Genomic DNA, 26,644 nt, shown 5'->3' with positions numbered 1-26,644 from the left:
ATGCGTTTGCACCACAAATGAAAAAAAATAGAACTTATTTTTTTGTGGTGAGGACTAGAGCTAAAACGATTACTCGAATTAATCCATTAAATCGACACCAGAAAATCCTTGATGCAAATTTTTTGCATCGATGATTCGTTTGTGCCATGTGACCACGGAGTGTAAGTGAAGAGCTTGCTATCACTCACGCTCCGTTGTCACCCGCCTGCCCGCACAGCGCTGCACTGGATCCTGACGTACACAAATCGTCAGAACATTTTAGTTCACTGGCGCTGCAGCTGGGCACTGATGGCTAGGAGGGGGAGTGGGGGAACTGATGGCACTGGAGGGAGCTGGTGGTATTGGGGGAGAAGCTGGTAGCATTGGAGGGGATGCTGTTGGCACTGGGAGGGGAAGCAACTGATGACATGGGGGGGCTGGTGGCATTGGAGGGGGAACTGGTGGCACTGCTGGAGGAACAAATTGCATTGGAGGGGGGACTGGGGGGAGCAAGTGATGGCACTGGGGGAGTAAGCTAATGGCACTGGGGGAGGAACTAATGGCAAAAGGGAGGGGGGAGCTGATGGCACAAGGGAGGGGAGACTGATGGCAGGGGGGCTGGTGAGTTTTTGTAGAAAACGTTCTTTTAATTAGTTTTCTCTTATTAGAGTAATCGATTAATCATTGGATTAATCGGTAGAATACTTGCTTACTAAAATAATCAATAGCTGCAGCCCTAGTGAGGACTGGATCACGGACCCATTCAAGTTGAATGAGTCTGGATTCGTCACAGCAGCCACATGGTTAGTGCCCGTGCACTGGGGACCGCAAATTGCAGTCCCCAATACATGGAACGGCCGAGCAACGACCGTGTGCATGAGGCCTTAGGCTGTGGCTACACTGCAACTTTTTGTAGTGCAACTTATTGATTTTAACTATTGAACTACAGCTGCAATCTAAATGAATGCATTCAGTTGAATACAATCTTGTGGACTGCAGCTGTCATTTAATAGTTAAAGTCAATCAGTTGCGCTACAAAAGGTTGCAGGACTGTTGGTATTCAGGAAAACACCTGGGTTAGAATAGGACCTACCTTCAGGCCCCACCCCATATCCCATTTATCCTAAAACACAAGGACACGGACACCGTTCAAATGTTTAACTCTTTTACTGGGTGATTGTCGGCCACAGCTCACGTTAAACAGGCAAATTTAAACTCCTCCTCCAACCACTCCTTCTGTGCGGTGTGCCAATCCCTGAACACCAGAGGGCACGTGCGCCAACTCAGCTCCGATTATGCTCCTGTTCTCCACATTGCCGCCAGCTGTGACTTCCGAATTCCGCAGCAACTCAGGGACCTCGAGAAAGAAAAACAATATGACCAACCAAACACAAGGCAAACCAACACCATCAAAAGGGGAGGGAGGGCGGGCCAGCTTGCCTTCTCCGGAAAAGAGGAAGAGGCAGGGGCAGAAGGGGGCGTATATATACCCCTAACTACAACCACCTCCCCTTCCTGCTTACTGGCAATACCACCCTCCATTAACCCCTCACACTCCTTCCCAGCCCCCATTAACCCTGCCCTACCCAAACCTACCACCAGAAGAGCAGGAGGCCTGACTATAACCTAGGAAGGGGAAAAAGGGGGGGGGGAGCACCACCAGTCCCTCATCACCCTCCCTAAACTGTCGGGTGCTCTCCATGTAGCTGACCCCCTATCTATGCCCCGGAGTCATGCCACTGATTATGACACTCAGACTCTCTAGCCGATGACATCACAGATAGTGTTTCTAAGGAAACAAGAAGCGTTATCGTGCCAGGATTCTAATGGTGACATCACAAAAAGTGTAACCATGCTAGGATTCTAATGATGACATCACAAAGGGTGGCTTAGCATCAGAGCGGCCATCTTGAATGTAATGGGCTCACACTTTATTAACATACCCTTAGTGGAGATAAAACTAGTAGATGGAGTATTACCTGGGGGATCATTTATTTTGAGATTTGTGCTAGTTTTCTGCCATACTAAAAGTGGCAGTTTTTGACACACCCAGATTTTATGCAAAAATGTGTGACTTTAAATATAACGCTTTTAAAAATAGGGAACTATCCCCCTCAGGATCCAGCTCTGAGCTTACATAATATACCCTTAGGATACCCATAGAAAATGAGCTGAGTACGATTTATGCAATTTGATAATTAAGAGAAATAAAACACAGTTTTTTTCTTTTTTTTAAAATGCTATGTTTATTTATAAAAGGTTTTAGGTTTTAAGTGCATTGTTTTGCGGCTCTAGCTCCGTCTTCGGGATTGGCTGGATTCAGGTCCGCTAACTTATAGAGAGGAGGTCGGGGGTCGCACCTCTGGCAGATTTTCAGGGACAGAATATTGTCACCAGAGGTTCCTGATGTTATTTTGTAATCGGATCCTAGAAGAGAAAATACCCAAATAAAAAAAACTGTTTACAAAAACACAAGGAGAAGACGGAGGGAAGCGGCCAAACTTACCGGACCTGGTGGTGCTCTGCTCATCTTCACTGGAATTTCAGATGGTTTGGATGGTAAAAACCATCGGTAGATGGTAAGTGGGCCCCAAGGGGTAGATGGTAAATGGGCCCAAAGGGGTAGATGGTAAGTGGGCCCCTAGGATAAGATGGTAAGTGGGCCCCAAGGGGTAGATGGTAAATGGTAAATGGGCCCCAAGCTGCAGATGGTAAATGGCCCCAAGCCGCAGATGGTAAATGGCCCCAGGCGGCAGATGGTAAGTGGGGCCAAGCAGCAGATGTTAAATGGTGGCCATGGGGCAGATGGTATAGCAAGGGCCTATCGGCAGATGTTAAAGCCGGCGGCAGATTATGCAAGATGGCCGCTTTCTCTTCCGGGTACTTAAGGCTCTGATGTTGGTGGTTTTCCCCGGAAGGTCCTCCATCTCCACATCCTCCGGATATTGGCGAGGGCCAACATCCATTTTGTCGTCCTCGTGATCGGACTCCATGTCAACGTCGTCGGGATACTGTCGAGGGCCGACATCCATCTTCTCTACAGCGTTCACCACAGGAATCGTCAACCTCCTCTTCTTCCCCATGGTGAGAGCCAGCTAGAGATACTGACACTGCTGTCAGGGCGTGGCCCCTATTTATGTGATTAGACCACACCCCCTGATTATTATGTCATAAGTAAGCGAGTCATGCCCATTATGACATCACAAGTAAAAAGGTCAAGCCAGAGGAGGGGGGGGGCAGGGGGACAAGCATCTATTGATGACATCACAAGAAGTGCCTTAGCATGAGAGCGGCCATATTGAATGTACTGGACTCACTTTTTTGATATCACATCGTGTACATACATGTTCTTGCCTGAAATTTTCATCATGTTTCTTCATTCTCTTCACATATATTTTGGGATGAGGGGTAGGATATATGACCCCAGGAAAATCTGATCCCTATAGAAGCCAATCACAGCGCAGCTTTCAGTTCGTACTTGGCTCTTTGAAAATTAAAGCTGCGCAGTGATTGGTCGCTGTGGGCAACAAAGACAGTTTTACTGTTAATCTGACCAGATGTTTGAGATGGTGGGAGTTATACATTGTGAGATGGTGGGAGTGATAAATTACGTACAAGATAATAGGAGAGATAAATTGTGTGTGAGACGAAGGGGGTAATAAATTGTTCATAAGATGTAAGATTTTCACAATAAAGCAACATTTTAAATATATTTCTGATACTTTACAGTGGATTATTGTGTAATATACAGGACTATACATGGGGTGCAGTGTAATATACAGGACTATACATGGGGTGCAGTGTAATATACAGGACTATACATGAGGTGCAGTATAATATACAGGACTATACATGAGGTGCAATGTAATACACAGGACTATACATGGGGTGCAATGTAATATACAGGACTATACATGAGGTGTAGTGTAATATACAGGACTACACATGGGGTGCAGTGTAATATACAGGACTATGCATGGGGTGCAGCGTAATATACAGGACTATACATGGGGTGGAGCGTAATATACAGGACTATACATGGGGTGGAGCGTAATATACAGGACTATACATGGGGGGCAGTGTAATATACAGGGCTATACATGGGGTGCAGTGTAATATACAGGACTATACATGGGGTGCAGTGTAATATACAGGACTATACATGGGGTGCAGTGTAAAATACAGGACTATACATGGGGTGCAGTGTAATATACAGGACTATACATGGGGTGCAGTGTAATATACAGGACTATACATGGGGTGCAGTATAATATACAGGACTATACATGGGGTGCAATGTAATATACAGGACTATACATGGGGTGCAGTGTAATATACAGGTCTATACATGGGGTGCAGTGTAATATACAGGACTATACATGGGATGCAGTGTAATATACAGGACTAGACATGGGGTGCAGTGTAATATACAGGACTATACATGGGGTGCAGCGTAATATACAGGTCTATACATGGGGTGCAGTGTAATATACAGGACTATACATGGGGTGCAGTATATTATACAGGACTATACATGAGGTGCAGTATATTATACAGGACTATACATGGGGTGGAGTGTAATATATAGGACTATACATGGGGTGCAGTGTAATATACAGGACTATACATGGGGTGCAGTACAATATACAGGACTATACATGGGGTGGAGTGTAATATACAGGACTTTGCATGGGGTGCAGCGTAATATACAGGACTATACATAATGTGCAGTGTAAAATACAGGACTATACATGGGGTGCAGTGTAATATACAGGACTATACATGGGGTGGAGTGTAATATACAGGACTATACATGGGGTGCAGTGTAATATACAGGACTATACATAAGGTGCAGTGTAAAATACAGGACTATACATGGGGTGTAGTGTAATATACAGGACTATACATGGGGTGCAGTGTAATATACAGGACTATACATGGGGTGGAGTGTAATATACAGGACTATACATGGGGTGGAGTGTAATATACAGGACTATACATGGGGCACAGTGTAATATACAGGACTATACATGGGGTGCAGTGTAATATACAGGACTATACATGGGGTGCAGTGTAATATACAGGACTATACATGGGGTGCAGTGTAATATACAGGACTATACATGGGGTGCAGTGTAATATACAGGACTATACATGGGGTGCAGTGTAATATACAGGACTATACATGGGGTGCAGTATAATATACAGGACTATACATGGGGTGCAGTGTAATATACAGGACTATACATGGGGTGCAGTGTAATATACAGGACTATACATAAGGTGCAGTGTAAAATACAGGACTATACATGGGGTGTAGTGTAATATACAGGACTATACATGGGGTGCAGTGTAATTTACAGGACTATACATGGGGTGCAGTATAGTATACAGGACTATACTTGAGGTGCAGTATAATATACAGGACTATACATGGGGTGAAGTATAATATACAGGACTATACATGGGGTGCAGTGTAATATACAGGACTATACATGGGGTGCAGTGTAATATACAGGATTATACATGGGGTGCAGTGTAATATACAGGACTATACATGGGGTGCAGTGTAATATACAGGACTATACATAAGGTGCAGTGTAAAATACAGGACTATACATGGGGTGGAGTGTAATATACAGGACTATACATGGGGTGCAGTGTAATATACAGGACTATACATGGGGTGCAGTGTAATATACAGGACTATACTTGAGGTGCAGTATAATATACAGGACTATACATGGGGTGAAGTATAATATACAGGACTATACATGGGGTGCAGTGTAATATACAGGACTATACATGGGGTGCAGTGTAATATACAGGACTATACATGGGGTGCAGTATAATACAGGACTATACATGGGGTGCAGTGTAATATACAGGACTATACATAGGGTGCAGTGTAAATACAGGACTATACATGGGGTGTAGTGTAATATACAGGACTATACATGGGGTGCAGTATAGTATACAGGACTATACATGGGGTGCAGTGTAATATACAGGACTATACATGGGGTGCAGTGTAATTTACAGGACTATACATGGGGTGCAGTGTAATTTACAGGACTATACATGGGGTGCAGTATAATATACAGGACTATACATGGGGTGCAGTATAATATACAGGACTATACATGGGGTGCAGTGTAATATTGAGGACTATACATGAGGTACAGTATAATATACAGGACTATACATGGGGTGCAGTATAATATAAAGGACTATACATGGGGTGCAGTGTAATATACAGGACTATACATGAGGTGCAGTATAATATACAGGACTATACATGGGGTGCAGTGTAATATACAGGACTATACATAAGGTGCAGTGTAAAATACAGGACTATACATGGGGTGTAGTGTAATATACAGGACTATACATGGGGTGCAGTGTAATATACAGGACTATACATGGGGTGGAGTGTAATATACAGGACTATACATGGGGTGCAGTGTAATATACAGGACTATACATAAGGTGCAGTGTAATATACAGGACTATACATGGGGTGCAGTATAATATACAGGACTATACATGGGGTGCAGTGTAATATACAGGACTATACATGGGGTGGAGTATAATATACAGGACTATACATGGGGTGCAGTGTAATATACAGGACTATACATGGGGTGTAGTGTAATTTACAGGACTATACATGGGGTGTAGTGTAATTTACAGGACTATACATGGGGTGGAGTGTAATATACAGGACTATACATGGGGTGGAGTGTAATATACAGGACTATACATGGGGTGCAGTGTAATATACAGGACTATACATGGGGTGGAGCGTAATATACAGGACTATACATGGGGTGCAGTGTAATATACAGGACTATACATGGGGTGCAGTGTAATATACAGGACTATACATGGGGTGCAGTGTAATATACAGGACTATACATGAGGTGCAGTATAATATACAGGACTATACATGGGGTGCAGTGTAATATACAGGACTAGTGTTAAGCGAGCATGCACGGCCAAATAACTGTTCGGCTTGAGCATTTCTATGCTCGGCACATGGTGGTACTCGGCCGAGTACCGCATGCGCTTGAGCGCCATGTTCGAGTCTCCTTTCCGCACATTTCGCGGCTGCTAAGCAGCCAATAAACATGCAGGTAACTACTGCCATCACTGTAATGCCAGTAGTCTTGTTGTCTATTGGTATTACAGTGATTGGCTGGCCGGAACGCGTCATATACAGGGAGTGCAGAATTATTAGGCAAATGAGTATTTTGACCACATCATCCTCTTTATGCATGTTGTCTTACTCCAAGCTGTATAGGCTCGAAAGCCTACTACCAATTAAGCATATTAGGTGATGTGCATCTCTGTAATGAGAAGGGGTGTGGTCTAATGACATCAACACCCTATATCAGGTGTGCATAATTATTAGGCAACTTCCTTTCCTTTGGCAAAATGGGTCAAAAGAAGGACTTGACAGGCTCAGAAAAGTCAAAAATAGTGAGATATCTTGCAGAGGGATGCAGCACTCTTAAAATTGCAAAGCTTCTGAAGCGTGATCATCGAACAATCAAGCGTTTCATTCAAAATAGTCAACAGGGTCGCAAGAAGCGTGTGGAAAAACCAAGGCGCAAAATAACTGCCCATGAACTGAGAAAAGTCAAGCGTGCAGCTGCCAAGATGCCACTTGCCACCAGTTTGGCCATATTTCAGAGCTGCAACATCACTGGAGTGCCCAAAAGCACAAGGTGTGCAATACTCAGAGACATGGCCAAGGTAAGAAAGGCTGAAAGACGACCACCACTGAACAAGACACACAAGCTGAAACGTCAAGACTGGGCCAAGAAATATCTCAAGACTGATTTTTCTAAGGTTTTATGGACTGATGAAATGAGAGTGAGTCTTGATGGGCCAGATGGATGGGCCCGTGGCTGGATTGGTAAAGGGCAGAGAGCTCCAGTCCGACTCAGACACCAGCAAGGTGGAGGTGGAATACTGGTTTGGGCTGGTATCATCAAAGATGAGCTTGTGAGGCCTTTTCGGGTTGAGGATGGAGTCAAGCTCAACTCCCAGTCCTACTGCCAGTTTCTGGAAGACACCTTCTTCAAGCAGTGGTACAGGAAGAAGTCTGCATCCTTCAAGAAAAACATGATTTTCATGCAGGACAATGCTCCATCACACGCGTCCAAGTACTCCACAGCGTGGCTGGCAAGAAAGGGTATAAAAGAAGAAAATCTAATGACATGGCCTCCTTGTTCACCTGATCTGAACCCCATTGCGAACCTGTGGTCCATCATCAAATGTGAGATTTACAAGGAGGGAAAACAGTACACCTCTCTGAACAGTGTCTGGGAGGCTGTGGTTGCTGCTGCACGCAATGTTGATGGTGAACAGATCAAAACACTGACAGAATCCATGGATGGCAGGCTTTTGAGTGTCCTTGCAAAGAAAGGTGGCTATATTGGTCACTGATTTGTTTTTGTTTTGTTTTTGAATGTCAGAAATGTATATTTGTGAATGTTGAGATGTTATATTGGTTTCACTGGTAAAAATAAATAATTGAAATGGGTATATATTTGTTTTTTGTTAAGTTGCCTAATAATTATGCACAGTAATAGTCACCTGCACACACAGATATCCCCCTAAAATAGCTAAAACTAAAAACAAACTAAAAACTACTTCCAAAAATATTCAGCTTTGATATTAATGAGTTTTTTGGGTTCATTGAGAACATGGTTGTTGTTCAATAATAAAATTAATCCTCAAAAATACAACTTGCCTAATAATTCTGCACTCCCTGTATCCCTGCAGTGCCACAATTGTGTTTAACCCCTTGTACCCCGTAGAGACAGTAAGTAGCCAGGCGGGTGGGTTACCGATAGTTGTGTGTATGTAAATGTATTATTGTATTGTATAGCTAGTGTGTGGGGTGGAATTTGGGATTGTCTAGTGTAGTTTAGTACTGTATTGTTAGTCTATTGCGTGCGTTGTGTACTGTAGGTGTTAATAAATATTGTGTGTTATTTGTACCTACTGTGTAACGCGTGGTTACTAGCGGTAGTTAGTAAGGCGCATGCAGCTAGTTTAGTGATTAGCTGGTAGTGTAAGGCAAACTGAAAGTATTGTGTTATTATATAAAGGTATAAATAGGTGGAGTCATCAATAGATGGCTCCTCCTATTTATGAATATTATCGATATTTGCATAAATATTGGTGATTAATATTCCCCCTTTACACCCGTAACAGATGAGGTATGTCCCGCTCTGATTGTAATGGTGAAGCAGGGATCCGTCTACTCTCCGCTTCACCATTCAGGCTGCCGGCGCTCCCCAGCAGCAGCACCATGCCCTCACACATTGCACTGATGTTCTGTGGAGGAGGATCAGTGGAATCGGCCTCTTTGCTTCTCCTCCTACACAGCAGTGCGATATGTGATTGTATCCTGCTGCTGGGAGCTGTGATCATCGGAGGAACCAGGTGAGTATTTACCATTTTGTTTTTTTCTTCCTGTGAATGGAGCTCATATCTGGACAGAACTACTCTTAGGGGGCACATATCTGGCATAGCTACTGTGAGGGGGCACATATCTGCCCATAACTATCGTGAAGGGGCACATATCTGGCAAAACTACTGTGAGGTAGCACATATGTGGGCATAACTACTGTGAGTGGGCATTTGTCCATAACTAGTAAGGGGCACATATCTGGACATAACTATCGTGAAGGGGCACATATCTGGCAAAACTACTGTGAGGTAGCACATATGTGGGCATAACTACTGTGAGTGGGCATTTGTCCATAACTAGTAAGGGGCACATATCTAGCCATAACTACTGTGAGGGGCACATATCTGGGTACAACTACTGTGAAGGGGGCACATCTGGGTACAACTACTGTGAAGGGGGCACATCTGGGCATAACTACTGTGAAGGGGGCACATCTGGGCATAGCTACTGTGAGGGTGGCACATGTGAGCATTACTGCTGTGAAGAGGGCACAATGTGGGCATAACTACGGTGAGGGGCACAATGTGGGCATTATTACTGTGACGGGGCACAATGTGGGCATGACTATGTGCTGGCACAAAGGGGGAATAATTACTATGTGGGGGCATTAAAGGGACTAGGTGTGGATAGTTATGTTTCTGTGCGGCTGCCACTCTTGTAGGGGGAATTGTGGAGTTTTATTTCAAAGAGCATGAGTCAGCAGGAGCAACCCTATTAATCCAGGTATACTGTGTGGTAGGAGCGATCCTGCTGACCTAATTTGCATGAAGAATACAAGTCTGTTTTCTCAACACTGCAACCGAATCTAACAAGAATCATTTTACTCAGCATGATAAACCTTTTCAGGCAACATGCCCGATTGTGCTGATAGGTGCTCTTTAAAGGGGTATTCCGGTTGTTTGAAGGGATCCCGTGGATAGTGGGCTAGCTATTAGTTCAGTGGGGATATTACAGTTAGGACCCAAATGTTCACAAGAATGGGGGTCCCGTATCGTCTGCAGCCCCCCTGAAATGAATGGAGTAGCTGGCCTGGGAATTCTGCAGATAGCCGAGCGCTGTACTCGGCCGCTCTACACAATTACCATGAAAAAAAAAGCCAGAATTGCTCTTTGCTTATTCCCCACCAAAATAATAAAAACTGCAATGGAATAAAAACTGCTCAAAAAGTGTTATGTACCCAAAAATGATTCCAACGAAAACTACAAGTCATCCTGCAAAAAATCAAGTCCTGAAATAGATATACGTAGAAAGAAAAAGAAAAAAGTTATGGGTCTTGGGATACAAAATAATTTTCTTCTTTAAAAATAAAGGGTTTTCATTGTATAAAACTAGTAAAACGTAAAAAAAACAAACAAAACAATCTGTAATTGTACTGACCAAGAGAATAACGCTTTCGGGGCACATTTACTACGCTGGTCTTAGCTTTCCCTTTTCGCCTCGTCATAAATTAGGCGCATCCATGGCAGTCCGTGCACCTGGCAAATTAACTACTCCAGCTCCAGCTAAACTGTATGTTTGCTACCATAATGATGGTTAGAAGTGTAATTTGATGATGCTAAGGCCTCCTGCACACGACAGTATTTTTTAACGTCCCGCAAAACGTGGTTCCGTTGTACCGTGAGCCATGCCCGTTTTTTTCTTCTGTGGGTCTGCCGTGATTTTTGGAGGATCCACGGACATGAAAAATGAAAAAAAAATCTAAGTCAAGTTTGCCATTGAAATAATAGGAAAAAACGGACACGGATCACGGACACGGATCACGGACACGGATGCCAATCTTGTGTGCATCCGTGATTTTCACGGACCCATTGACTTGAATGGGTCCGTGAACCGTTGGCCGTGAAAAAAATAGGACAGGTCATATTTTTTTCACGGCCAGGAAACACGGATCACGGACGCGGCTGCCAAACGGTGCAGTTTCCGATTTTTCCACGGACCCATTGAAAGTCAATGGGACCGCAGAAAAACACGTTAAACGGGACAACGGCCACGGGTGCACACAACGGTCGTGTGCAGGAGGCCTAAAGGAGTGTGGAAGACAAAACATGGAAACACCTTGTGAACTAGTAGGTCCTGCAGGTCTAGAACGCCATTATGCAGTTTTTTGAATATACAGAGAAAAATCAACAAAATTTTTATCGAAATCAACAATAAAGTTTCGAGAAAAAAATATACTGTAAAAGCAAAATGATAACTTGCATTCACTGGTTTAAAGGAGTTGTCCAAGTTATATTTATTGATGACCTATCCGCAGGATAGTTGATTAAAGATCACAGCATTAGAGCTTCGGTTGAATGCGACATGTGGCAATCTCGTGTGAACGTTTTCGGCACACCACTTACTCTGTAGTGCTACATGCACCAACTCACCAGGTGTGTACATCCTCCTTCTATCCAGGCTACCGACTGCGGCATAGTGTCTGACGAAGGCCTATGTGCCGAAAATGTTCACACGAGATTGCCACATGTCTATCTAATTAATGCAAAAATAAAAGCATTTCAACCGAAGCTCTAATGCTGTGATCTTTAATCAACTGTAACTGGGGTGGGAACCCTATTCACAGCTGGACCAATACGGAGTGCAACAAAGCTCTTATAAAGCTATCCTCAGGATAGGTCATCAATATCAGATCGGCTGGGGTCGGACACCCGGCACCCCCGCCGATCAGCTGTTTGAAGGGAAGGCGCGCGCCGTGCCGCCTCCTCTTCACTGTTTACCTTTTTTGCCGTTGCATCTGTAATTACACCCAAGCCGTCCCATTCATGTCAATGGTACGGAATGTTCCCATACACTTGTATAGAAGCGATCCTGTACCATTGACATGAATGGGACGGCTTGGGTGTAATTACAGATGCAACAGCGAGAAGGTAAACAGCGAAGAGGAGGCAGCGCTGGCACGACGCAAACCTTCTCTTCAAACAGCTGATTGGCGGGGGTGACAGCCGATCTGATATTGATCACAAAGTGAAGCATTGCACACCGTTGTCGCTGGTGCTCGCAAAAGACTTGTTAGTCGTAGTCCGTAATAGAAAAAATTGCTGCACACAGCTGATTCAATTTGCCATTAATCGGTGAAATGTATTATTCACAACTTGTTTTAGGTTGCATACATGATCCAATGGATGCTCATATACAAGAGTCACACAGCGCAACCGCCCGCCGTCACTGCCAGATCATATACCGCTGCGGAAGGCTGCCATCTGCCCCTGAAATACGTCTAATTTAGGCGTATTTCATCTTAGTGAATGATCCCCTTAGTCTTTGAGTAATGGAAGACTTAGGTGTCCTCACACGCTGAAATTACTGCAACTGAAAGTCACTTCACCGCTTGCCGCCCCATTCAAATGAATGGAAACGATTTTCAGTCGTAGAAAATTCTGCAACAAAAGCCACATCGTGCGAAGCCATCCTTAGGATTGGGGAAATAATAGGGTTATGGGTTTGATATTAGAAGTTGTTTGAACCGGTTTGCTTTTTATCATCTGGTTCAGTTATTAAGGAAGTTGGTATTGAAAGGGTTAATAAGAAGGGGCTATGTTTTAGTCTGATAGTTGTAATGAGGTTGATAAGATTGTTTGTCTGGTAGTTGTAGATGAAGGAAAAGTACTAGATGAAGTATCAGCTTTTGTTAATGAAATAAATTGATACAAAGTAACCCTTTCTTAGTTTATTTGTAAACAAGGGTGCGTCTTATAGGCTGTCACCATTAGCGGAGTGGGCGCCATATTTAAAACCCGCCAACATGTACGTGAATGTCACTAAAGGGGCTAACAGTTTCTGGCCCGTTAACAAATTCTCCCCAGAAAACCCCTTTAAAATGTCCATTCGGATCAAGCATTGATGCTATTGCATCTTGGCCCTGATTTATCGTGATTTCTCTCCAGAATTCTGGCTTTTTTCTTTTTTACACCACTCACTCCAGTTTCGTAATGTGGGTGGAAAAGTGGGTGTGGTTAGGGCGACTTTCACATATGCGTCTGGTGCGGATCCGTCTTGTATCTGCACAGATGGATCCGCACCGATAATGCAAATGCTTGTATCCGTTCAGAACGGATCCGTTTGCATTATCATGAACAAAGTCATAACAGAGCCGTCCTGAACACCATTGAAAGTCAATAGAGGACGGATCCGTTTTCAATTGCACCATATTGTGTCAGTGAAAACGGATCCGTCCCATTGAATTACATTGTAAGTCAGGACAGATCCGTTTGGCTCCGCATTATCAAGCGGACACCAAGCAGCATTTTGGTGTCCGTCTCCAGAGCAGATTGTTGATGGATCGGAGGCGAACTGATGCATTCTGAGCGGATCCTTTTCCGTTCAGAATGCATTAGGGCAAAACTGATCCGTTTTGGGCCGCTTGTGAGAGCCCTGAACGGATCTCACCAGCGGACCCCGAAACGGCAATGTGAAAGTAGCCTAGTTATGTTAATGACTTTCACTCCAAATTTATCATTAAGACTTTTTTTTTAAGTCGCAATCTCAATCTAGGAGGAGAGTGAAGTAAGAAAAGTGGAGAAGCTTTTCTAGACAAGAGTTCTAGGTTTAAGGACAAGACAAATTTATCAAACAACATGTGACATTTAATAAATGTGGCAGAAAGTACTCCAAACACAGACTCAAGAAAAACTGACTTCAAATTTCACCTCATGAAAAATGCCCCCCCAATCTCCAAAGAAGGAAAAAACAAATCAAACAGGAAAAATGGCAGCTGCCATATGTTTTGTGTTCTCAGAAGGTCCTGCTGAGGGTAACTTTTCTACAGATCGATATAGTGATTATAATGTGGGCAGCATGGGACTCAGCTTCTTATTTTAACAGAGGCTCCATCGACATAGAGGATAACATGTAAGGGTTCAGTGAAGGAGGCGCGGAAGGTGTGCAAGTGTCTGATGGGGTCACACAGCTGGTAGAAGGACAGACGTCCCGGCCTCATAGTCTAAGAAGACTCCAAGTGTTGGACAAGTTGGATTTACTTCAAGGACTAGGTTTACTGAGTTGTGATATGCTGAACATGTTTTATCAGACAGAATCAAACACCAAGATTTATCGTTATAGGCAATACCAGACTGATAACCATTCCTTTCTATACTGGGATAGGACATTCCGATGCCCCAGTATCCTGCCTGGTTCCACTCTACCTCCCAGTAATGTCTTCCTGAGGAGAAGCTACATCTGCTTAATACCTGGCAGTATGTCTGGAACCTTCCTGGAGATTTTAGTCGGCCCTGATTTATGTCCAAATCTGTTGCTGTTCTCAGATCTTCTGATAATCCCATGTCTGTATGAGCCGTGTCCACATCCAGCAGTATGTCAGGAACATGGATCCCGAACTCTGATGTTACATAAGTGACAACATCCTTCATAGATCGGTGTAAAATTGATGAGATCAGAACATCTTCCAGATCATCAGCCATCTCATCGTCTCTGACTGAAGCTTCTTCTGTCACCACGCTCTTGTCACTAAGGGATGCTCTTTGGTCTGATTCTTGTAGGACGGTTTTTGGGTCAGTCTCATTATCAAACACATGAACTTCAGCTTGTCCTGGGACCAGTCCCACCTCCTCAGAATTAGTCTGTCCACCATCTCCACCTGTGTCCTCATCCTCTCCAGGACTACATACTGTAATGTCACTTTCTTGTAAGAGTCTTATTGGGTCAGTGATACGACACATCTCCTCCACATGATGCATCTTCCTGGACAGCTCGTCCTCTTTTATTTCCATCTTCTTCATCAGATCATCTATCTGGGACACCATCTTAATCTCCTGCCTGGAGATCTCGCTCAGAACCTTCTTTTCTGCAATTTCCAGTTGCTCCTTAATGTTTATAAATAACTTATTGATGTTCTTCCTCTTCTCAGAGGCTTTCTCATGGATTTTCCCCTTATGATTGTGCAGCCTCTGAATACTTGCATTTATTTCTGCTCTTTGTGGGTTTAGTTTATCCAGATATTTCCTCAGTTTCTTCTTCTTCTTTTCTGAAGCTTCACCTAGATGTTCCACCTGATGTCCCCTGTGCTTGCCGAACAGACAACAAGACACACATAGACAAGCCGCGTCCTGCGGGCAGTAATACTCCAGAACCTTCTTGTGGATGGAACATTTTTTCATTCCAAAGGAGCTGGTGGGTTCTGATAATACATGATCCATCGTCTGGTTGTGGACGGTCAGGTGGTCATCACATAGAGAGTTCTCACACTGCAGACATGACTTCACAGCTGGTACAGGAGACTTTGTGCAGTAACTACAGAAGGTTCTGGTCTTCTCCATATCAGGCTGAGTAGATAAGAAACACTCCACTATATTACTTAGCTTCCTGTTCTTCTCCAGGGCCGGACGCTCTGGATATTCCGCTCTGCAGTCAGGACAGGAATACACTCCGCCTGCCTCCTGTGCATCCAGCACACTTACAATACACGAAGCGGCAGAAGTTGTGTCCACATCTCAGGGATACGGGATCCGTATAGAGGCTCAGGCAGATGGAGCAGTTCAGCTCGTCCCTCAGCTCAGCAGACGCCATTGTAGTGAGGAAGAGCAGGAATCGAAAGTGAAAAGGTTTCTTCACTTCCTACAAAGGGCGGAGATCTTCTGAGAGCAAACTATTAACCCCTTCAGCTCAGGGACTGTGTTTAGTCCTGATTCATAAGGAGGAAGACAATGATTACTGGGATCTGGTGTAGGATTCCTCATGTAGTAGATGTAGTGACTCCACCTTTTCATAGCATAGGAAGAATCCATCAGCAGTACAGGGAAGTAAAAGAAAGATAAAAACATAAAAGTAGATAACATAGTTGACTTCATAACAAATAATGTGATTGCGAGGAACTGATAGAATGGTCTGGTAGCCCAAAGTCTAATCATGACCTCCAGGCCTGCCATGTAAGGTCTTATGCACACGACCGTATGTATTTTGTGGTCCGCATAAAATACGGATAACGTCCGTGTGCATTCCGTATTTTGCGGAACGGAACAGCTGGCCCCTAATAGAACAGTCCTATTCTAGTCCGTAATGCGGAAAATAATAGGACATGTTCTATTTATTTTTTTTTGCAGAATGGAAATACGGACATACGAAAATGGAATACACATGGAGCAACTTTCGTTTTTCTTTTGCAGACCCATTGAAATGAATGGTTCCGTATACGGTCCGCAAAAAAAACGGAAGGAACACAGAAAGAATATACGTCCGTGTGCATGAGGCCTAAGTCTGTTAAGCATTGCCAGTAAAAACACAAATATTAAAAGTTCAAAAACTGGGATCCTGGGTTATTTTTCCTCTAGACCAGGGGGGCACAACGTGTGATGACATTCTGACTATTAAAGGTACTGAAGCCGACTTCGGATTGCTGTCTTTTGTAGAATCGATGGGCAAAGTTCTTCACCGAAGTCTTGTGCGACTTCACACTTAGCGAAGTTTGCCTCACCAAAGCCCACACATTGTAATGCTGTACGGAGACAGGTCTGTCCCTGTAAAGCATTAAAACAAAGTTGGGGAACGAATCGAATTCAGATCTAGGATCCTAAGCGCGATTCACTCACCCCTAGTTACGACCACCCTGCAATCTATCAGTGGTGGCCATGCTTGCACACTATAGGAAAAACTGCTGGCCTCGCTGGTGGCCGAGACAGTGGGAGCTCACATAGTCTGGTGCTATAGTGTGCAAGCATGACCACACTGATGGATGGCAGGGTGGTCGTAACCATGGAAACGAGCAGTGTATAATGTGATGGAAAAATTGATCCAGCCAGGTAAGGAAGCAATATGGATAATAATACATTAGTAAGAGCTTTGTATTAACTTTCTCTACATAATAAATGCTATTTTCTGAAGTGACAAAACCCCCTTTAAGTTGGCACTGTTGTGTGCAGGAAGCACTGTTATGTGGAGCACTGTGTGGTTGGCGCTACTATGGGATGCACTTTATGACTGTAACTGATATGATGAGTACTGCATACCTCCCAACCGTCCCGGATCCGGCAGGACAGTCCTGGATTTCAGTGGCTGTCCCACTGTCCTGTAACGGATGAGGTATGTCCCGCTCTGATTGTAATGGTGAAGCAGGGATCCGTCTACTCTCCGCTTCACCATTCGGCTGCCGGCGCTCCCCAGCAGCAGCACCATGCCCTCACACATTGCACTGATGTTCTGTGGAGGAGGATCAGTGGAATCGGCCTCTTTGCTTCTCCTCCTACACAGCAGTGCGATATGTGATTGTATCCTGCTGCTGGGAGCTGTGATCATCCGAGGAACCAGGTGAGCATTTACCATTTAGTTTTTTCTTCCTGTGAATGAGGCTCATATCTGGACGGAACTACTGTTAGGGGGCACATATCTGGCATAGCTACTGTGAGGGGGCACATATCTGCCCATAATTATTGTGAAGGGGCACATATCTGGCAAAACTACTGTTCGGTAGCACATATACACTCACCTAAAGAATTATTAGGAACAGGGGCGTAACTAGAAGTGACTGGGCCCCACAGCAAATATTTGTAAGGGCCCCCCTCAGCGCGCTTCGCACCTCCCTCCTCCTGTGTAAACCCCACTCCTTTGGCACAGTGTAGCGGTATACTGTATATTGTGGGGCACAGTGTAGAGGTATACTGTACATTGTGGGGCACAGTGTAGAGGTATACTGTACATTGTGGGGCACAGTGTAGCGGTATACTGTATATTGTGGGGCACAGTGTAGAGGTATACTGTATATTGTGGGGCACAGTGTAGAGGTATACTGTATATTGTGTGGCACAGTATAGAGGTATACTGTATATTGTGTGGCACAGTGTAGCGGTATACTGTATATCGTGTGGCACAGTGTAGAGGTATACTGTATATTGTGGGGCACAGTGTAGCGGTATACTGTGTATTGTGTGGCACAGTATAGAGGTATACTGTATATTGTGTGGCACAGTGTAGAGGTATACTGTATATTGTGTGGCACAGTGTAGAGGTATATTGTGAGGCACAGTGTAGCGGTATACTGTATATTGTGTGGCACAGTGTAGAGGTATATTGTGAGGCACAGTGTAGCGGTATACTGTATATTGTGTGGCACAGTGTTGAGGTATATTGTGAGGCACAGTGTAGAGGTATACTGTATATTGTGTCGCACAGTGTAGCGGTATACTGTATATTGTGTGGCACAGTGTAGCGGTATACTGTATATTGTGTGGCACAGTGTAGAGGTATACTGTATATTGTGTGGCACAGTGTAGAGGTATATTGTGAGGCACAGTGTAGCGGTATACTGTATATTGTGTGGCACAGTGTAGCGGTATATTGTGAGGCACAGTGTAGAGGTATACTGTATATTGTGTCGCACAGTGTAGCGGTATACTGTATATTGTGTGGCACAGTGTAGAGGTATACTGTATATTGTGTGGCACAGTAGCAGTATACTGTATATTGTGAGGCACAGTGTAGAGGTATACTGTATATTGTGGGGCACAGTGTAGCGGTATACTGTATATTGTGGGGCACAGTGTAGCAGTATACTGTACATTGTGGGGCACAGTGTAGGCTATATGTGCATAACATAAACATACTCCACATGAACACTTACAGTTACTTGGCTCGGCCCTTGGGGATCTCGGACGCCACTTCCACACTTGGCCGGGTGCTCGGCGGAGCTGATGTTGTGTTTTATCCTAATGAGAAAGATTTTATAATAAGGATTTGGAGAAGGGGCAGTGGGATAGCAAAGCAGGGAGAGGCCGGTGCTGCTACTAGGGGGTCATACCATGGGGCAGTAATAAAACCCACCATAATGCCCCCCCCCCCCCCAGTAGTAATAATTCTCCTTATAATGTGACAGTGCAAAAAATACACCCTTGTAATGCCCCCAGTTGAGCTAATGTCCCCATAGTGCCCCCATAGTGTGCCAGTATAAAATACCCCTATATAGTGCCCCCAGTAAATTCCCCCATAGTGCTCCTCTCCCCCCTTCCTGCTAGTGCCCCCCAAAATGTACCAGTATAAAATGCCCCATATATAGTGCCCCAGTAGATGCCCCTCAGTGCCCAGCCTCTGATAGGCTGCCAGCCTAGTGTCCCCCATAATGCCCCCAATAATGTGCCAGTATCAAGTGCCTCTCCCCCCCCCCACATGTCCCAGTATCATAGTGCCATCTCCCCCCATGTGCCAGTATCAAGTGCCTCTCTCCTTCCCACCCCCCATGTGCCAGTATCAAGTGCCTCTCTCTTCCCCCCATGTGCCAGTATCATAGTGCCATCTCCCCCGCAAAAAAGTGCCAGTATTAAGTGCCTCTCCCCCCATGTGCCAGTATCATAGTGCCAACCCCCCCCCCCCCACATGCCAGTATCAAGTGCCTCTCTCCTCCCCCCCATGTCCCAGTATCATAGTGCCATCTCTCCCCCCCCCCACTAAAAAGTGCCAATATCAAGTGCCTCTCTCCCTCCCCCCTCCCCATGTGCCAGTATCAGGTGCCTCCCCCCCCATGTGCCAGTATCAAGTGCCAACCCCCCCTCTCCCCTCCAGGTGCCAGTATCAGGTGCCTCCCCCCCCCCATGTCCCAGTATCATAGTGCCATCTTCCCCCCCACCACCACCACAAAAAAAGTGCCAGTATCAAGTGCCTCTCTCCCCCCCCCCCCCTAGCCAGTATCAGGTGCCAACCCCACTCCCCCCCATGTGCCAGTATCAGGTGCCTTCCGCTCCCCCCATGGCAGTAACAGTGGGTATTAAAAAAAAAAAACAATAAACACTTCTACTTACCTCCATGTCAGCGATGCGATGCAGCCTCTTCCTGTGTCCCGCCTTGTATTGTGGTCCCGCCCTGTATGTTCTTATATGGAGTCAGTGCTTGTATTTCAGAAAAGAGTCTGCTGGGATTCGAACCCACGACCTTCTGCTTCAGAGGCAGAGCAGCTAACCACTAGACCATAGGAGCTGCCTTGATGCTGGCTGAAAAAATATGAGACTTCTACTGTTATAGCTGGCTAAGTGTACATCTATACACATGGCAGCTGCTCATATATAGAGATGTAGCAGAGCTGAATGTGCTGAGACAGCTGTCATATACAGATATAGCAGTATCTCAGATATATCTCTATATGACAGCTGTTCCAGCACACTCAGCTCTGCTATATCTCTATATATGATAGCTGTCATGTGTATAGATGTAGCAGAGCTGGGTGTGTTTAGGCATCTGTCATGTGTATAGATGTAGTAGAGCTGGGTTTGCTGGGGCAACTGTCATATAGAGATATAGCAGAGCTGAGCGTGCTGGGACAGCTGTCATATAGATATATAGCAGTGCTGGTGTGTTGGGGCAGCTGTCATGTGTATAGATGTAGCAGAGCTGGCTGTGTTTCGGCAGCTGTCATGTGTATAGATGTAGTAGAGCTGGGTGTGTTTGGGCATCTGTCATGTATAGATGTAGTAGAGCTGGGTTTACTGGGGCAGCTGTCATATATAGAGATATAGCAGAGCTGAGTGTGCTGGTGCAGCTGTCATGTGTATAGATGTAGCAGAGCTGGGTGTGTTTAGGCATCTGTCATGTGTATAGATGTAGTAGAGCTGGGTTTGCTGGGGCAGCTGTCATATATAGAGATATAGCAGAGCTGAGTGTGCTGGGACAGCTGTCATATAGATATATAGCAGTGCTGGTGTGTTGGGGGCAGCTGTCATGTGTATAGATGTAGCAGATCTGGCTGTGTTTCGGCAGCTGTCATGTGTATAGATGTAGTAGAGCTGGGTTTGCTGGGGCAGCTGTCATATATAGAGATATAGCAGAGCTGAGTGTGCTGGGACAGCTGTCATATAGAGATATAGCAGTGCCTGGTGTGTTGGGGGCAGCTGTCATGTGTATAGATGTAGCAGAGCTGGCTGTGTTTTGGCAGCTGTCATGTGTATAGATGTAGTAGAGCTGGGTTTGCTGGGGCAGCTGTCATATATAGAGATATAGCAGAGCTGAGTGTGCAGGGACAGCTGTCATATACAGATATAGCAGTGCTAGGTGTGTTTGGGCAGCTGTCATGTGTATAGATGTATTTTTTTTTTTTTTTACAGTCAGTTGTAATGCAGCCTTTATGGCTGTGAGGGTAAATGCTTTGCCACTGATTCACTGATAGATTGGAGGTTGTGGGTTCGAATCCCAGACCAGGAGACTTTAGCAGACAGTAAAATTAGATCACACTAGCGGCTGCTGTGAAGGGGCCCTGAACACGATATTTAACTAACTTAAAAATAAACTGTCACACACGCTGCCGGGGCGCCGGGCCCCCTTGGCAGCCCGGGCCCCGAAGCAGCTGCTTCCCCGGTAGTTACGCCACTGGATGCCACAATCTCCTATCTGGTTCCACTCTACTTCCCAGTAATGTCGTCCTGAGGAGAAGCTACATCGGCTTAATACCTGGCAGTATGTCTGAAACCTTTCTGGAGATTCTGGTCGGCTCTGGTTTTCTTTCAAATGTAATGCTGTTCTCAGATCTTCTGACAATGCCACCCATGTATGAACCGTGTCCACATCCAGCAATATGTCAGGAACATGGATCTCGAACGCTGATCTTACATAGGTGACAACATCCTTAATAGATTGGTGTAAAATTGATGGGATTAGAACATTTTCCAGATCATCAGCCATCTCATCGTCACTGACTGCAGCTTTTTCTGTCACCACGCTCTTGTCACTAAGGGATGCTCTTTGGTCTGATTCTTTTAGGACGGTTTTTGGGTCAGTCTCATTATCCTGCACTTTATCAAACACATGAACTTCAGCTTGTTCTGGGACCAGTCCCACCTCCTCAGAATTAGTTTGTCCACCATCTCCACCTGTGCCCTCGTCATCTCCAGGACTACATACTGTAATGTCACTTTCTTGTAAGAGTCTTATTCGGTCAGTGACACGAAACATCTCCTCCCCATGATGCATCTTCCTGGACAGCTCGTCCTCTTTTATTTCCATCTTCTTGATCAGATCATCTATCTGAGACACCATCTTAATCTCCTGCCTGGAGATCTCACTCAGAACCTTCTTTTCTGCAATTTCCAGTTGCTCCTTAATGTTTATAAATAACTTATTGATGTTCTTCCTCTTCTCAGAGGCCTTCTCATGGATTTTCCTCCTATGATTGTGCAGCCTCTGAATTCTTGCATTTATTTCTGCTCTTTGTGGGTTTACTTCATCCAGGTATTTCTTCAGTTTCTTTTTCTTCTTCTCTGAAGCCTCATCTAGAAGTTCCACCTGATGACCCCTATGCGTGCCAACCAGACAGCAAGACACACATAGACAAGTATCATCCTCTGGGCAGTAATACTCCAGAACCTTCTTGTGAATGGAACATTTTTTGTTTTCAAAGGAGCTGGTGGGTTCTGATAATACGTGATCCATCGTCTGGTTGTGGATGGTCAGGTGGTCATCACATAGAGAGTTCTCACACTGCAGACATGACTTCACAGCTGGTACAGGAGACTTTGTGCAGTAACTACAGAAGGTTCTGATCTTCTCCATATCAGGCTGAGTAGATAAGAAACGCTCCACTATATTACTTAGCGTCCTGTTCTTCTCCAGGGCCGGACGCTCTGGATATTCCGCTCTGCAGTCAGGACAGGAATACACTCCGCCTGCCTCCTGTGCATCCAGCACACTTACAATACATGAGCGGCAGAAGTTGTGTCCACATCTCAGGGATATGGGATCCGTATAAAGGCTCAGGCAGATGGAGCAGTTCAGCTCGTCCCTCAGGTCAGCAGACGCCATTGTAGTGAGGAAGAGCAGGAATCGAAAGTGAAAAGGTTTCTTTACTTCCTACAAAGGGCGGAGAACTTCTGAGAACAAACTTTTAACCCCTGCAGCTCAGTGACTGTGTTTAGTCCCGATTCATAAGAAGGAAGATAATGATTACTGGGAACTGATGTAGGATATCTCATGTAGTAGATGTAGTGACTCCACCTGTTGATAGTATAGCATGAATCCATCAGCAGTACAGGGAAGTAAAAGAAAGCAAAACATAAACTTAGATAACATAGTTGACTTCATAACAAATAATGTGATTGCGAGGAACTGTTAAGCCTTGGCAGTAAAAACACAAATATTATAAGTTTAAAAACTGGGATACTGGGTTATTTTTCTTCTAGACCAGGGGTGCACAACGTGTGATGACATTCTGACTATTAAAGGTACTTAAGCCAAATTGCTGTTTTAAATCGATGGGCAAAGTTTGCGAACTTTGCCTCACCAAAACCCACACATTTTAATGCTGTACGGTGTAAAAGATCCACTTAATATAACAGATTTCTTCACAGACACCAGGATTAACGTCCAAATGACGGTTTATTTTCACCTGGCCACACATAAACAATACAAAATAAACCCACTTTCCTAATCCAAATAAAATCCAGCCCATACAACAAATAAAGAAAAATAGCTCCAGCAACTATGTTTGCTGAAGCCAGCGCCATTCTGGATCTTACTTACCTCACCCAGTTGAGGAATCTGAGTGATATATACCCCTCTTCTGGGACTTTACCATACCCTTCACTATCCACATAACCACATATCCCTCCCCCCCTCTTTTTCCGACCGCATTTTTCCACATCGCACCGTGTCCTCCGGAAGATGTGGCCAGTGTTACACTTTTCCCTTTAGTCTGCCACACCCAAGTTAGCACGCCCAGTATTTTATGGGAGTCAGCCTTCTGCTCAGGTACCTCACTGGCTGTTTACCCAGAGCAGACTTCGGGCCGTAAACTGTCTCTTCTGCTTTCTCAGTGGGAATTGGTTGCGACACATTCTCAATATCACTATGTGTGGCCACCAATGATTCCCGGTCCTTCCGGTACTCAATCCGGTTCACTTCATGAACCCACCCAGGCACTCCTTCATCGGCCTGGATCACCTCGTATGTCACGATACCTTCGTATGTCAACACTGCACATGAGCTCATAATCCATAGAACACTGTGGAAACTGCTTATCTGCATCTGGTTTGTGTGGTACACCTTCTAGCACTGCAACACTTTCCTACACATTTACCACAGTGGGTTCCCTCAGCTCTGTGCTACCAACATTATCAATCAGCATTGTCAAATCACATACATTTTTACCAGCAGGGGGAGCTTCTTCCTTCTTCCCTGATCACAGCCTGCAAAGGAAAAGTGGTGCATCATCATCATATATTTCATGTATCTGGGCATTTTCAGCCAACATCATATCTTGCCTTCTGTATTGCCCGCATCCTCCACCAATTGTACGGGATCACCTTTTCTCAGGGGGTCACAATCACAGATTTCTTCACGGACACCAAGATTAACCCTTTCTACCCCGGGCCAGTTTTCACCTTACTGCCCGGGCCATTTTTTGCAAATCCGACATATGTCACTTTTATGTGGTATTAACTTTGGAACACTATTATTTATCCAAGCCATTCTGAGAATGTTTTCTCGAGACACATTGGGCCAGATTTATCATTACTCTGACAGCTCACTCCACTTTAACATATGGCTAAAGTCAGTTTTATATGATCGGCCCTTTAAGACTGTAATAAATGTGGTTTGATGGTAGCAGTTTATCCGTCAGTAAGCAGCTTTACAAAAGTTGCACATCTTTACGAAAAAGTCACACGTTTTTATGAAAAAGTCGCATGTTCTATTAAAAAGTCTCATAAGATAAGCATGGTCCTCACTGGAGTGAAATTGCAACTTTTTTGCAACTTTTTTGCGACTTTTTAAATAGTCCCAATAATAAATCTGTCTAGAGATTAATTTACATAAGAAAACACGCCCACTTTCAGAAACTGGCGAGCATAGTGCAGAGCAGAAAAAAGTCGCAAATTTGTGCGCAGTTTTAGCGTTTGGGACTTTTTTGGGGACTTTTTCACTCCATTATTCTGACCTGAGCTAATGATAAATCTGGCCCATTGTACTTCATGATAGTCATACATTTGAGTCAATATATTTCACCTTAATTTATGAAAAAATCCCAAATGTACCAAAAATTTTGAAAAATTCCCAATTTTCTAAATTTCTCTGCTTTTAAAACAGAAGGTGATACCTCATAAAATATTTATTACTTAACATTCCCCATATGTCTACTTTATGTTGGAATCACTTTGGAAATGTCATTTAATTTTTTTAGGACGTTAGAAGGCTTGGATTTTTTGAAGAAATTCTTACATTTTTTAAGAAAATTTCCAAAACCCACTTTTTAAGGACAAGTTCGGGTCTAAAGTCACTTTGTGGGGCTTACATAGTGGAAACTCCCCATAAATGACCCAGTTGTATAAACTACACCCCTCAAGCTACTCAAAACTGATTTTACAAACGTTGTGAAAGGAATTAAAGGAAAATGGAGATGAAATTTCAAATTTTTAACTTTTTTGGCAGATTTTTTATTTTAATAAATTTTTTTCTTTAACACATCGAGGGTTAACAGCCAAACAAAAATCAATATTTATTACGCTGATTCTGCGTTTTACAGAAACACCCCACATGTGGTCGTAAACTGATTTAAGGACGTACGGCAGGGCACAGAAGGAAAGGAACGCCATATGGTTTTTGGAAGGCAGATTTTGCTGGTTTTGTCCCATTTGAAGCCCCCCTGATGCACCCCTACAATAGAAACTCCCAAAAGTGACCCCATTTTGGAAACTATGGGATAAGATGAGAGTTTTTTGGGTACTATTTAGGGGTACATATGATTTTTAATTGCTCTATATTAAGTTTTTTGTGAGGCAAGGTAACAAAAAAATGGCTGTTTTTAATTTTTTATAACATTCATCTGACAGGGTAGATCATGTGGTATTTTTAAGGAGCATGTTGTTACAGACGCAATGATATCAAATATGTCTACTTTCTTTGCTTGTTTGTTTCAGTTTTACATAACAAAGCATTTTTGAAAAGAAAATATGTTTTTGTGTCTCCATTTTCTTTACGCCTTATTTTTTTTATTTTTCTGCCGATCGTCTTGTGCAGGCGCTCGTTTTTTGCAGGAAGAGTTGATGTTTTTATTGGTACCATTTTTGGGTAGGGTACATATGATTTTTTTTGATCATTCATTATTACACTTTATTATTATTATTATTATTTATTATTAAAGCGCCATTCATTCCATAGCGCTGTACATAGGATAAGCGGTGCACATACATAATGCAGACAATTGCACTAATCATAAACAAGATGAGTTACAAACTGGTACAGAAGGAGAGAGGGCCCTGCCCG

General features: G+C 44.1%; 2 protein-coding genes across 2 annotated transcripts; both read right to left on the bottom strand.

Annotated features, from left to right (window-relative positions):
* Nucleotides 1-1,189: 1,189 nt before the first annotated feature.
* On the bottom strand, nt 1,190-15,880 carry LOC122939512 (tripartite motif-containing protein 16-like). The gene is made up of 2 exons (XM_044295580.1): nt 14,653-15,880; nt 1,190-1,336 (listed from the first exon to the last, which is right to left on the bottom strand). The coding sequence occupies exons 1-2, from the start codon at nt 15,736-15,738 to the stop codon at nt 1,190-1,192; spliced, it is 1,233 nt and encodes a 410-aa protein (XP_044151515.1). The 5' UTR covers nt 15,739-15,880.
* Nucleotides 15,881-16,785: 905 nt separating this feature from the next.
* On the bottom strand, nt 16,786-23,188 carry LOC122939511 (E3 ubiquitin/ISG15 ligase TRIM25-like). Its single transcript, XM_044295579.1, has 2 exons — nt 21,842-23,188; nt 16,786-16,935 (listed from the first exon to the last, which is right to left on the bottom strand). Exons 1-2 carry the CDS (start codon nt 23,186-23,188, stop codon nt 16,786-16,788), a joined length of 1,497 nt encoding a protein of 498 aa, XP_044151514.1.
* Between the last annotated feature and the right edge of the window lie 3,456 nt (nt 23,189-26,644).

Source organism: Bufo gargarizans, chromosome 5 (assembly GCF_014858855.1).
Source record: "Bufo gargarizans isolate SCDJY-AF-19 chromosome 5, ASM1485885v1, whole genome shotgun sequence".
Classification (NCBI taxonomy): Eukaryota; Metazoa; Chordata; class Amphibia; order Anura; family Bufonidae; genus Bufo; species Bufo gargarizans.
The sequence above is the reverse complement of the archived record's forward strand: the minus strand, read 5'-3'. Positions and strand labels throughout refer to the sequence as shown.

Excerpts from the sequence above, each read along its gene's own strand:
- LOC122939512 (XM_044295580.1), bottom strand. The coding sequence starts at position 15,738 with ATGGAGAAGACCAGAACCTTCTGTAGTTACTGCACAAAGTCTCCTGTA. Across the intron at positions 1,337-14,652 it reads GGTTCCAGACATACTGCCAG|GTCCCTGAGTTGCTGCGGAA; the intron begins GTATTAAGCAGA and ends TTCTTTCTCGAG.
- LOC122939511 (XM_044295579.1), bottom strand. The coding sequence starts at position 23,188 with ATGGCGTCTGCTGACCTGAGGGACGAGCTGAACTGCTCCATCTGCCTG. Across the intron at positions 16,936-21,841 it reads GGTTTCAGACATACTGCCAG|GGACAGACCTGTCTCCGTAC; the intron begins GTATTAAGCCGA and ends AATGCTTTACAG.